The sequence below is a fragment of the Lutjanus erythropterus genome, chromosome 11 (assembly GCF_056507025.1).
Source record: "Lutjanus erythropterus isolate fLutEry1 chromosome 11, fLutEry1.hap2, whole genome shotgun sequence".
Lineage (NCBI taxonomy): Eukaryota > Metazoa > Chordata > Actinopteri > Lutjaniformes > Lutjanidae > Lutjanus > Lutjanus erythropterus.
The window spans coordinates 18328240-18343084 of record NC_139327.1 but is presented as its reverse complement, the minus strand read 5'-3'; the positions used below and the strand labels follow the sequence as shown (position 1 = coordinate 18343084).

The window sequence follows — 14845 nt, the reverse complement described above, 5'->3', positions numbered from 1 at the left end:
AGGCCATTAAGAGCACTGGGAGGATTTTTCACATACTAACTGTCTCATGCACTACTGTCAGTTTCAGAAAATATGACATAAAGTTGTCTTCATAGAAGTTACCTACTGAACCTTTAATGGCAGGTGGCATTTTTTAAAACCCTGCATTCAAGTGTGATCATGTGGAAACAGCTACCAACTTTTCTGCTTGTGAAAACTAGTTGTTTGCGAGCATATGCCTGCCTTGATTTGTATTCTTTGTGAAAAGTCAACTGAACTTAATCTGTGAAATTGGTGGAATGCCCCTTTAACATGCCAAACTAGATCAATTGACTGCTTTCATTTTCCGTCAGTTTTCTTTTTCGATCTGCAGAATTGCTTTGATTCTCCTCAACAGTGCAGAAGCTCAAAGATGAAAAAGTTAGATTTGAGATTATCATTCCTGAGCTGCTCTCCCTCCGCTTCAGGTGCCAGATTTCCTCCCTGAGATGACTTGCAGACAATTTGATCGAAATGGCCCAATATTTCGCAGCAAATCCACCGAGCAGCCAGCTAAGATTATTTTTCACCTGTGTACGCAGCGTGATTGTGGTGAAAGATGGGAGGCACATTGCTCGCCAGAGCGCCTCCACTCTGTTTTGTATTAGATCTGATCGCTGGGAAAGTTGTCGCTCCCCGCTGTTCTACAGCAGATCTGTTGACTTTGCAGGAGTTTGTGCCAGGCCATCGCTGTAAATAAGAGTTTGTTCTTAGCTGACCCACCTGGTCAAATAAAGGTTGTAAGAACTTAATTATACGTTCATGCTGCAGTGCAGTTTGACGTGGAATTAGCTTTGTTCTTTTCATCATGCACTTAATCTAGTTAATCAATGTAAACCTTTAGATTACAGGCCCCTGCTGTCTCCTCACTGTTATTATTGTTATTATTTGTTGTACTGAGGATTCAAATATTGTTTTATTATCTACTTCCAGCCTGTCATCTTCAGAACTCATTTATTTTGGTGTATTCTCAATTTATTTGACTTTTCTGTATTTGGCATTAGCTACAGTTGTATAAATCCATGTCCAGCCTGCTCCTTTGTGCATCTGTTTGCTCATAAAAATTGATTATTCATAAAGCCAAATAGGTTTCCAATACATATTATGACTCCATAATAGCTGGTATCCTATTCAAACCACTGATCATGTGTACGCTGGAGGTGTTAGTGGGAAGAGGAATGTGAATGTGAACGTTAACACCTTCAGAAGGAGCGACTGGCCCCTCCAAAGGTGTCTGCAGGTCCCTGCTCTGTCTCAGCTTTCAGTACACACACAGCAGCCATCCGTCTCCCCTGTGGCGCCCTTTTGTTTTCCGCTCCGCTAAGATGTGCTCGTTGCCTTCTGTGAGGAAATGAAAGGAGTGTGACCTTCCCTGCTTCTTATCCTCTCTGTGTGAATCACCCCATATTCTGAAACTCAATCCACATGCGTCAAGGACCACGATGCTGGGGGGGCGGATTAAAATGTAGGGGAAAACGATCAAATTGCTCCGAAAGTCAAAAGAAGTGGTGGGGTTTTAAATGACATAAAGGAGCGTGAGTGAGAGTGTCTGAAGTTGATTAAGAAGACCGCGATCAGGAATGGCAGACATGTCATGTTAAAGATGTTTCTGATCAGTGTGATTGATTTCCGTTTTGAACTTGTCTTATTGAACTCAGATTGATGAGTTTACTCTTCTGTGTTGTGCTTAACCTCTCGTACAGGCCTCACCTTCATGTCCTAACTCACCCTAACTGCCCCATACCTCTGAACCCCACAAGTATAAATCTTTACCCTCAACTGAAAAATGTGCATCCTTCCACCAAAAGTTGTCTCGTCTGTAAGACAAACAGCCTTTTCTCACCACCAGACATTTTTGAGGTTCTAGTCTGCACACTGTTCAGGAGAAACCACCAAATAACATCAGCACTGTAAAAAAAAATCATGCGGGAATTTCATGAAATTAACTCAGCTTTTCTCATAAAGAGTCAATAGGATTTGTTCAAGCTGTTCCTAAACACACCAGGATGTCAAATATCAGCATTTTGGGTTGAATGAGAGTAAAATAAGAAAATACAAGCATACAAGGGCAGAGTCTCTGCAGATACAGACATCACCACACACATCTAGTGAGTCATATGTGATATAAATAAAATAAGGATTATGTTCATATGAATCTATACATGGCTTTCTTTCAGAAAATGTTGCAGATTATACCTTTCATGTAAATACTCACATTTTTATTTCTAGTATTTATTTTCAAAACACTTCAGAACTTATAAGTTAGTTTTTCTAACTTTGACTTGATAAGTTGAATGAATGTGAATGAACGTCTCCAATACACTTTAAGATAAATCATAGTTTATTTTTAATAAAAACATTACAAACCATGATAAAGGTTAGTGTTGAATTCAGACCCACTACACTTAAAATTTAATAAATTCACTGGGAGAAGTTTCACACATTGTCTTTGTGCTGATGTTTGAACAAAGCAGCTCCAACAGGAGCAGCTGCAGCTGTAAGTTTTAAAGTGAGAAAATGTAGGAAGAAAATCAGATTTGTGGCTGAAGATTTGTTGGTTCAACTTAATGTCTTATGCTTACTGAACATGTTTTCTCACCTGAGTTCAGATTCAAGTTTATTTGACTGGAAAACTTTATTTGGTATGAATCATTAACTTCTCTATGCTCAACTTGTCTTTTCATGTTCATTCAAGTTGAAACTCTTTAGTTTTTAAAGATAAAACATATATATGTATGTATATATATGTGTGTGTGTGTGTGTGTGTGTGTGTGTGTGTGTGTGTGTGTGTGTGTGTGTGTGTGTGTGTGTGCGTGGTTTTTTTACAGTGAGTTTAAAATATCTGAGAGTTGCTTTTCATGCTGCAGTAAAACCCTCAGCTTTGTCTGTTTGCTCTGTTTTTCATGATTACAGTGAAGTCTAGTCCTTCTATTTGTATTGTGGTCAGAGCTGTTTACCTTAACTCTATGTCCCACCTTCTTTTTCTACATTGTAAATTAGCTGTTTTCATAGATGTTTACCAAGTAAATGAGCAGTAAACACTGAATATTCATATAAACAGTCATGGACACGTGAGTTACTGCACTGAGAGCTGATTTAGCTCATAAATGTAAAGTCTGAACCAGATTCAGTCACTTTTTTGGGGTGCATGAATGAAGCTTCTTACACAGCAGGCCTGCAGATTAAAACACCCCCCAAACCTACACCCATTGTTCCAGCCTGGTTTGGATAAATGACATCCATCACATCTGCTGATTATACTGTAAAAACATGACCACTCACGTTTATGACTGACCCTGTGAACAAACCGTGTTTTCTGGCTCACGTTGTGACAATCTGCAGGGTAGTCAGGACCGTGTGTGTGTGTGTGTGTGTGTGTGTGTGTGTGTGTGTGTGTGTGTGTGTGTTTCTGAGTCCTTGCACCTTTGTTCACTGTGCAGAACCCACTTAGAAATCTGAGGAAGCAGCATATGGTTATGATTTCGCCAGCATCTGGATGCAATACAACTAGGTTTACAAAAAGTGTGTATGTGTGCAGTATTGAATGTAATCAGATTACAGAAAATAAAAGGGGAGACTGGGGACGGTTGGAACACTTCTTGCATTTCTTTTAGTTACTCACAGTTGCACAGAGACTATTTGGACCAGACCAACCTAATATTTATAATTATAATCTAACAAATATAATTCACAATCTTTATTTGAATGGAATAAGTGAGATATTGCAACTGACTTTAACTCTGGTGACAGCTGCAACACAATCAGGGGACAGTTGCAACATGCATTGTTTTACAATAATATTATAGTGTTATTTATTTAGTAATATTTATTAAATAAGTTATTGAGTTTTAGTTGTTTTTGTTAGGGCAGATCTTACAGATGCTCTTCAATCTCTATATTTCAGTGTTAGACAGAAACAGAAACTTTTATTTATTCTACAAACTGCAACAAGGAGTCATTTATGTTGAAAAATACTGTTGTATGGTCTGTTTGGATATGACTGCTTAGCCTGTTGACAGTTACAACAACTTGTTTCAACCTGCCCCACCCTGTAGACCATAACAGGACATCCAGCTAACACACTAACCTTGACACATGCTAAACATTCACTACAAAGTCAACAAAACAAGGTTGAGACAGTTACTTATTATTATTAATAATTACCTGTTATAAATGTAGTCAGTAACCAAAGTGTCACAATATTAAAATAGTGTAACTTGATTACTTTCTATTATTTTGAATTATTTTAATAGCAAACGTAGTTACATTGTTTAGCCTAATATAATGTTTTATGTCCATTATTAGGTTGATTAATTGTCCAGCTATTCCTTGTTTTGTTATATGTGAATGCTCCTTTAGATTAATTGAGGTCATTATAAACATTTAAATTTATTTGGTTAAGTACATTATTTGCATTTCATACTTACACTTTAAGTATAATAAAAGACACTTATCCAGTTGTAGCATTAGGAGACATGTTAGTTAGCTAACTGTATTTATGTGTAGCTAGTGTTGCAGATGGTCTACGTAGCTAATGTTAGCAGTTGGTGTGGTTAGCTAAGGTCTGCAGTTTGTTTGTGTAGCTGATGTTAGCTGTTGGTTTGTGTAGCTAACATCAATTCGTGGATGATGACAGCAGTTTCACAGCTGAAGGCAGAAATGTCACTGTCACTTTTCAGATTTAAAGACCAAATAATGCTGAAAGTGTTGCAATATGTGCACACTGCGCGTGGTAGTGTACATGACTTTGTTTTTCCTGTAACTGTAATGGAATACATTTTTTTTAATATATATCCTAATTACATAATCCTATTATGTGTAATCTGTTACTCCCCAATCCTGTTTGCAATCATCCTGTGTTGTAACTGTCCCCAGTCTACCCTAAGTGTAATCAACCCTGGGCAGTGACCACCACGCCTCATCAAATACACATTCCCAGAATAGAAGAATTTACCCCCCAAAAAAAGCTTTGGCATTATTCACTGTGTTATGAGCGCGCGCCCTCTAGTGTACAGAAAGTATAGTTTTTTTTCTACAGTAATAATGAGAGAAAATAAGATTTGCTTTTTCTTCATGTTTATCTTGATTCATGCAGAAAAAAAATAAGTTATCGTAATGTTGAAATATGGAAAACCTCTAGACCCTCTGTATGCCGGACATGCATGGAGACAGCTGTCTGTCTGTGCATGCAGTGTCTCTCAGCACATCCGGGAGTTGTCCATCAGAGAACCTGCTGCCTGAATCGATCCGCCCGTGTCACTCATACAACAGAGCCTTTTAATGCCCGAATATTTTTGCGTCTGCAGCAGCGTGTTCACAGTGAGCTCCTCACAACCAGCAGCACGGTGTGCAGCCTGCGCCATCGCCTCCTCATGTCTGGATCGACTAAAGCAGAGGATGGAGCAGAGAAGGAGCAGCGTGTGTGAAATGACCAGGAGTTCAGGGACTTCTCCTCCGCAGCTTCGACAAGTCATGTCTGATCCATATTCGCTCTGCGTGCTCCTCCGCTGTTTATAAAGATGTTTTATTGTTGAGTTTTAGGTGTGGGGCGTTCAACAGCATCTTAAACTGCTGGTGTCTGTGTCTGTCTCTTTGACACATCACACAGAGGACTTGTCCTCTGTCTCAGACTGAGCTGAAATATAGCTTTTCATTGATCCCCCACACGGTAACTTTGAATCCGGCGTTGCAGAGCCGCTCAGCTGCGCTGCTCTGTCGCCTCCTGGCGGTGAACAGAGGACGTCGCAGCCTGAAGGAAAAGCAGAGTCACGTTTCGCTTGACCGACCACAGGTGGAGGTGTGGCAGGAGTCAGAGGGGGAATTCATATTCATACACACATGCTGTTAAACACATCAGCTGTATTTTTTTTTACATGATCTGCATTTTTAAAGCATGTTGAGCCAACTGGTAGGCAAGACCCCCCCAGTGTTTGCATTAATGTATTATATACAGTATTGCTCAGTGCGCAGTTAAAGGGATACTGGTGGCGAGGCTCAGGTCATTAAAATGAGTTTAGTTAAAAAAATAAAATAAAATTAACAAAAATAAAACGTTAGAAAGCTGAAAAGTACAGTATGAGGGTGTGGAAATACATTTCATAATGAATTATATGTCAGTATTAAATCAACTTTGAAAGCACAACAAATGCGTTGCCAGTGAGTATTAGGTAAGAAAATAAAACATTTATTTTATATTATATTTAATTTATATATATGTAATTTATATATGCTCAGTATAGATAGATATATGTTAGAGAAAATATTGTTGGTTTGAAGAGATACTGATATGGATTTGTCTGTGCACTTCTACTGTCCAGTTCTTATCTCCAACCCCCAAAACAATTAGCAAATCACATGCACCAAATGTCAAACAGCACTTTACAGTATTCACTATTATACACAAACTAAATAAATAAATAACATGCATGAAATAGAGTCTTCAGATTATTAAAGTATTGTATGATCAGACCCCAAGTAGATTTGAATTTCTCATGATGTTCCTGCAGCGAAAAGCTGATTTTCTACAACTTTAGAAAGAGCACCACGTCCCTCAGCCACGAGGACGAGTTTGGAGGGATATTCTGTGTCTTTTTACGTATAAATATTATTTTAAACATGTTGAAGAGGTTGTATGAATAAACATTTTCCTCTGACCAGTCATTCATTATTGTGACATTAATGACATTATGTAAAATGATTCATTATGCATATTGTCATTATTCAATTATAGAAGCAATAAATACACAATACAATAACAACGATAATATTTGAAAAAGGGGAGGTGAAGACCTACACCATCATAAAAACTCAATAACGACTTGTGTAAAATTTCATATTTTGTCTTTTGTCTGTGACAAGACAGAAAGGGTTGCATTTGAGGACTGTATGAAAATAATTAGAGGGAAGTAGGGTTCAGAGAAGGGGGAGGGTTAGATATTGTCTTCCTGTTTGCTGAAAGGAAATGAGTTTGTGGGAATGTGGGGGAGGATCTTTACTGATTGGTTTATTGAATTTTGTGCTTCCAGAGAGCATGTTGTTTGTCAGCAGCCCCCGACCTTCACTTCATTCAGCATCTCAACAGAAAGCAGAACTACAGTTAAAAGTCCAGTGTGTAAGATTGGGTGGAGGTCCTCTTCCACAGAGCCACGTTGCACTGCCATGTTCCTACAGTAGCCAAGAGCAGACAAACCAAACACTGGCTCTAAATATGGACTTTTGCGTTTTGCATGACTTTCACAGCCATAGGTTAGTGCTAGATGCCACTAAATCCTACACACTGGTCCTTTAAGTAAATGCAATCTGTGAACCCAGTGGCGCATATCCAGATATCTGATCATACAGCTCAAATAAAACCTGTCAATCTGTTGGTTATGTGAAGGTTTTTATTTCATGAATTCAGTGAATTATACCAATTCCACATTGTTGTAATAATTTAAGGTATCATGTTGAGGGAATTTCAGTTGTTCTCTGACTCAAAGAGGTGCCAAATAAAACATTTATAAGACTGGGAATGACAGCCAGACAAATCTGTGAGCTCATGTTTCATTTGCTTTGATAGGGAGATCTGACCACCGTCCAATAGATGATTCAGGATTTCCACCTGTCCCTGACTGGTTGTTGGTCTCTCCAGTTGAGTCCAGCTGCATTTTGGTCTACTGGAAATCAAAAATGAACAAGAGGTTGATGAATGAGAGTTATAATTCACAGACTAATTTATATTCATGACCAATCCACCAATGTGATGTCAGGCTAAAGCATCCGTCGTTCCAGCAAGTTCCACAAAACGACAAACAGGATGTTTACATTCAAGTGCTGAAGTTCTTTTGCAGCTGTAGGAAGTCAGATGGTATTATTATAAGTCCATGTAGGGAGGAGGTCAACAAAACATCATCAAAGCTGACCTCGGGATTTTCTACCGACTGTCATGTTTTTTTTCAACCCCAAATCAAAACTACATAATTTTCCTCTGGCCTGTGGTGCTGTTTATGCGTCTAGATTTTTTGGATGTGAGTTGCAGAATTTTTGAAAATATCAGCTGTAGAGATGTCTGCCTCCTCTCCAATATAATGGGACTAAATGACACTCAATTCGTGTTGCACAACACACTAATGCATTTGGAAAAACTCAAGATAATCCACAGACCTTGATGTGAGCAGTTTCATGTAAAACCTTCTTTCTAGTCGAAAAAAAAAGTTCTAGTTCAAGCAGATTCTTCTGCAGAAAGAAAGTTCCTACATGAAACTGCTCATAACAAGGTCTGTGGGTTATCTTGTGTAACTGGGTCATGATTTCTGGAAAGAGACACTGGTTTTGAATTTTTTCTAACTGTATTTTTTTTTTTCTTTGGTGCTTTAAGCACCACAAGCCGAGTGCCATTTAGTCCCACTACAGTGGAGAGAAGGCAGACATCTCTACAGTTGACTCCAAAGCTTTGCAACACACACCAGAATAATCTAGATGTATAAACAGCGCTACAGGCCGGAGGAAAATATATACTTTTAATTTGGGGTGAACTGTCTCCTTAACCATGACCACAGTTGTCAGGTATTTTATGAAAGAAGTTATTTCTGTGTAATCAAAGTGTTTTGTAAGGTGCAGACAAATCATGTTGTCCTGCTGATAGTGGCACCAAATGCTTCATTCAAGGGGTCATGGACAAAAGGATTCCTTTAGTATGGTTTTGCGATTTGACTTCTGCAGACCGTCTCTGCCCCACAGCTCTCGTAGTTACAATAAAATGAATCTGACACCCTTCGGTGCAGCAGTGTTCAAAGGTACAAGTGGATGACTAAGCTGGGTAGGAATCCGGAACAGGGGTAGCATGATATCTGATTAAAAGTCATGTTTTTTCTGCCACACATGGGGAAAAACGCCTCCATCTGCAGTAAATCTACCTCTCTGACAAACATTTGAACTGGCTCCCCTCTCATCACTGTACAGTATGTACACGGTGGCAGAAAATAGTCCGACTCCATCACAGTTTTGTGCTTTATATCTCTGAGTTACTATATTGTCAGACACACTAAATCTATCTTTGCACAGTTACGCAACCGATTACTAAAAACAAACTCCGCTGTTCTAACCCAGATATCTGACAGTTATACAATGTGGAGACCGCTCACACAAATGCAAACATATATTTTTCCATCTAGCTCTTCTCCTACCGCACATCATAATAATCCCAGCACTTAGCGCTGGTGGAGGCCATCAGTCAGTCTCTGTGGCCTGGAATCACTCAGCGTTGTAATTTACACTGAAGATCAAGACGGAGCTCCTCCAGCTGCCTGTGTTGACTGTGGTCAATCGAAAGAGCGATTATAGAAGCTTAATCCCAGATGATCTCTGCTTCTAAAAGCCACTGCAGCAGGAAGTCAGGAAGGACCACAGCTTAGAGATAGTGCGATGGTCACCATGACAGCTGGAAGACGGAGGAGCAGAGAGAGACAGACAGATGTATGAATGGATCCTCAGACAGTCAATGAGCTTGACTTTTGTGCACCGAAGCACTTTCATTCATTGATTAAGTCACTGAGCGGTCATTATGTACACAACCTTTCACCTACTGTAGAGGATGTCATGCAAACATTTTCACCCACTTCACCCGCCCGTGTTCTGAGCGATTCTGAGATATTGAGCTTCAACGTTTTTGCGCTCCAGACAGCAAAAATGATATGTGGAACAAGTTCACGCATGAAAATGAAAGACATGCTTAATGTCTTCTAAATGCACAGCATCAAAATCATATCAAATTTGTAAATGTTTTATTTTTGGAACAGGTAAAATACAAATAGAACCTTCTAATCCAAAGAACTAATTTCCTGTTGAGAATTATAAGGGTCTATCTCACAAAACATGCAAAAAGAAGCAATTCACCATTTTCACGTGGCGGCCATTTTCTTATGTCACACTTATGGTGGGAAGCTCAAATGTCATACTGCTGTGTTCCAGGTTGTAAGTCCTATAACGAGAGGGAATTTGACCAAATGTCATAATTTCATTGCTTCCTGATTCATCAGCAACTGAAAAGAAAACAGATAGAGAAAATCCAGAGGGATAACAGGCCATATTTAATAACCCAGAAGCTACCGTGAGACAACAGTTAACGTTTGCATTCAAACACTTCCTAGCTAGCCTTACCATTTTTACTAGCTTCCTATGTTATTCTGGCAGGCAGTTAAGGCTATAATCAAGAGGTCAGGTCTTTTGAAGTTTAAACTCTATTCCAGCCACAGGGAAAAAAAAAAGAATTTGTCCTCTAACTTAGTGTTTGCCAACTGTTTGTAAACTAACATTGCGGCTGCATCTGAAATTCCATCCAAATGCATGAATTAGTATGCTAGAACAGCATGTGAGATTTTTTAGTATGTCCAAAACCTTAGTGTGAAACCAACAGTACACGAGGTGTATACTATGGCAGGGGAAATATTACAGTATGCAAACACTGGACACTACACCAGCATAAATGTACGTAAGGTTTCACTTTGCTGAGCAAAATATACTTTTTAAATTAGATTGTCGTTGGCGCAGGTTACCATGGTTACATATCACCAACTGGCAAGGAGGTTCTCAGGAAGTGACGTGATACGTGCTGAGCAGTACATCAAAAAAGATACCCACACAAAAGTATATTGAATGATAGTACACATAGCGCGTAGTATGTGATTGTGGATACAGTGAAAGACGCTAACATGGTAGCTAGCTAACAATGAAGATAACATGATCTAAAACAATTTTAAAAAATACATTTATACTGCTGTCTTTGATGAGACATCAATAAAATCCTTGATCTTGAGTTTTCTTTTACACATTTTTTCATATCCACCAAGATCTTTGGGTTACTGGTCGCTTCAAACAAAATAACAGTCTGATCTTACATTTTTCCTCACCTAATTATGAACACTACACACACATATACTGTATGTGTTCCAGTGAACATAACATCTCATAATGTTACTGACTTACCCAGAACTTTCTGAGGTTGGATGAAGAGACAGCAAGACAGTTAATGTTGTTAACCTACATTGGAAGCTTAATTACATGTAGTGTATTTTATTTCCAAGCTTCTCGTTCAATAAATGTGTTCAAGATGTGTGATGATATTTCATAATTAATTTATGCTTATTGTATTGTGTGACAGTTCAAAAATGCATACACCTAAAATATGTGAATAACTCAACTTTGACAAAAACATCAGACAGAATCTTATAATTCCAAGGTGATGATATGAATCATGACAAATCTGATTGTTTGCTTTTCTTCTTCTTTTTAAATATCTTCTTAATATCACCTTGCAGTTGTTTTATGGAGGGTTAGAGTAAAATAAGCAATTTCATGTAAGATTAATTTTTGCTCCCAGTATTGTTTTTTTAAACAGGGAGTTCACAGTTATGCACATAAGAGATTAGAAGATGGATTTCTTTACATAACACTGTTGAGAAGATAAGTAATCCTCTCTATCAGCATCACCACTTTCCAACCTCCCGTGTTTCCGTAGTGTTTTCCGTTTGATTTAATTTCTCTTTGCAGACAATGTCCTTTCCTTTTTTAATGAACTGGACATTAGTGGTAAGAGAGTCTACTTTCCCCTCCAGTTGAAAGAAGTTCACACGTTCTGGGCTCCTTTATTGTTTGTGTGAAAATCAGTCACAGGGGCTTTAGCTTGCACATTAACCCGGACCCCGACAATAACACTCAGCTCGAGCCTGAAGCTGGCGCCAGGCTTTGGGAGGAAGCCACTCTCTTTGTTTCCGAGCCAACGGGAGCTGGAAGGCAGCAAGGCTGTGAGTTATGATGACACTGCCCCTGCAGATCAACTAATAATTGTCCATGTAGGTGAAAAAAAATATTACTACTCAATATCTGAAGAAAAGGTCAGAGAGGTAACCTCTCACAGCCTTCATTGAGTCAGATTATATGAGAGCCGCAGAAGTACAGATACTTCATCCGGGAGCTCTCTTAATCTGAACAAATGTAAGCTGGTGGGGCTTCAACACAAATCCCTCTTTTAAGAGATAAAGACAGAAAGATGCTGATTGCTTTTCCTATCCACTTTTACTCAAGAAGCACCTCACATCAGCAGGAGTCATTGTTTGTGACTGGGTGTTGCTGCTGACATGTTGGGACTGGCTTTGTTTTATTTTGGATTTCGACTCCACAAAGGAGCAATCAAGACTTTTTGATATTTTACAGGTGCTTTAAGTTCTTGTTTCCAGCTGTTTGATGTCTGACATCCTCGGAGCAGCCGGATGTTTCAAATCTTCATGAATCTCTATCAAAATAGCACTGCCTTGTTGTTTGGTTTCGAACTCAGAAGCAGAAAGTAGATGTAGCAGGCAAAAACTGAGCGAAAGAGAGAGGTGATTTTCATCAGTTTTGCAGCACCTTGATTGCAGATAACAATGTTTGCCAGCCGTGGAGGAACTGGAGGAGGTAAAGGAGGGAAGTACTCAGTGGAAGACCTCTATGGCATCAGTAAGAAACCCAAGGCGTCCTCCTCCTCAGGGAGCATTGTGGCCAAATCTGGAGCCCGGAGCAGCAAGAGCTCAGACCAGAGGACCGAGTCAGAGGCCTTGGCTTCTCAGATCTTGGAGGCGGCACACAGGCTGGTGGAGCGACGCCGCCTGGAGCTCTACCTGAGGGAATGTGGCCTCTCCCTGGCCGAGTGTGAGGCTGAGCGCTCTGCGATGACATACAGGTGAGAGGGAGGGAGACAGAAAGGGGAATATTTAGGGGCAAAGGAGAATTATGACAAATGTATATAAAACACTTTAAAATGTGATTTGATTTATTTGATCACATTTATACAAATTGCAGCTGTGATGGAGACGTGCATTAAACCCTCAGAGAGGCTTGATCAGTGCGCTCTCCAGTGCATAAATACAATTAGCAAGAAACAACAATCAGAAAGAAAAACAAATATTAATGAATGGAAAAGAAAGACAAAAGGGAAAAATACGAAAAAATTAAAAAGATAAAGGATAAAAAAAACACACTAGCAGATATTATATTATATACAGGCAGATAAACTAATTAAATAGAAAATTAAGCCATCTTTTCTCTACATTCGTTGTTCAAACTGATTTTAACCTGCACATTAAAGTGGTAAAAACATACCTGTGTAACAAATTCTGGCAAATAACAACTGAATATACACATAAATCTGTCATACCTGCAGATTTAATAAGGCGTTTGATCCTGAGAGTCAGAGCGGGAGAATGTCACACCATCCTGAGCACTCAGCCATCTCTGGTTGATCCATTTAAATAAGATGATTCATATTTTTCTAATATATTACTAATGCATGGATGTGGTTGTGTGTTTGAAGAGGGCTGCAATTGAAGGCAGTGAGTGGAGACATCATTCATGGGTGGAAAAAAAAGGAAATATATTTGCAGTTTTTTTCCCCCACCAGTGACCTAGAAAGAAAAATCACACGTTTGATGAGATTTCAAAGCACAGCAGCAGTGCTGAATAAATGTGGCTGGACTGCAGAAACATCTGGTTAGTGTGCAGGATCACTGATGTTAACGCAGCATACAGTAACTTATGTGGGACCTGTACATGAACCACTGTCTAATTTCTATTGAAAAAGACAGCTTGACAAGGTCAACATCAGAGGGGCATAAGTTCAGGGTTAATGATGCATGATTTGACAGCAGGGGACGGGCGGTTGGTTGTTACAGTGCTTTCTCAGTTGAAAGTGCTCAATGTTGCTATTTTGGGATGAAAAGGTTGTCATAGAATCTATTTTCACTAAAATGTGACACAAGACAAGAGGACGTACATTACAGCATAAACATAGGAGATATTCAGTGTTGTTGCATATTTCATCATCCTACACTCAGCAAAAATATAAATGCATCACTTTTGTCTTTGCTTCTGTTTTCATTATGTTGAAGTAGAAGATTGAAGACTTCTTCTGTGCACACCAAAGGTTTATTTCCCCAAAATCTTTTCCCCAAAAGTCTGAGATACTGAGCATTTCTTTTTTGCCAAGATAATCCATCCACCTGACAGATGTGGCATATAGAGATGCTGATCAAACAGCATGATTACTGCGCAGGTGTGTCTTTGAATGGTCACACTAAAAGCAAAAAAGTGCAGTTTGATCTTGAAAAACGACTTTTATTAGGCATTGAACTGTGGATATTTAAAAAAAAAAACTTCAGACACTCGAGTCACATGACTTGACTCAGATTTAAGTCAGAAATTTGAGGACTTTAGACTTGCTTGACTAACACTGATAAAGGACTTGACTTGACTTTGGCTTGGTATTCATGACTTGAGACCTGACTGAGACTTGAGACAAACAACTTAAAAGGACTTGACTTTTTTTTTTTAAATTAAACATTTACATTTTTCGAGGTAGACCAGCAGAGACTAACGCACAAGGTGTCTATCATGTGGAACAGCATCATGCATCATAGACAGATGTGTTAATAGGCCAAGGAGAAATGGTGTGATTCTCCTGAAGGCAGCCAGTGAAGGAGTCACTGTGATGTAATGTGTTTAGGTGCACGTCTGCGTTCTCTTTAGTTTCTCTTTAATTTCAGAGCCGTTGTTATTCATTGAGGAGGTTTGTTTTTGATTGCCACATAACATCAAATATAAGATTTCTAAGGTATAAGCAGGCTGCAATAGTTTTTGCTTTGTTGAAAGCAACTTTTCATGACTGCTGTCCTTTAACTGAATGTGGAAACTCATCAGAATTTTGTATGACTTGGCTTGTGACTTGCTTGACCTGAGCAATTTCTTGACTTGTCTTGCTCGACTTGTAGTAGGGCCTGACTTGCTTGATTCTTCCCTCAGTAACGATTGTGACTTACAC

The 14845-nt window shown here is 39.1% G+C and overlaps 1 protein-coding gene across 1 annotated transcript in view; it reads left to right on the top strand.

The window, feature by feature from the left end:
* The first annotated feature begins 12038 nt into the window (after positions 1-12038).
* Positions 12039-14845, top strand: part of LOC146318902 (voltage-gated potassium channel subunit beta-2) — a 34245-nt gene continuing 31438 nt past the window's right edge. Inside the window, exon 1 of the mRNA XM_084731113.1 lies at positions 12039-12712. Within this exon, the coding sequence (XP_084587239.1) occupies positions 12417-12712 (296 nt within the window). The 5' untranslated portion in view covers positions 12039-12416. The remainder of the gene's footprint in view (positions 12713-14845) is intronic.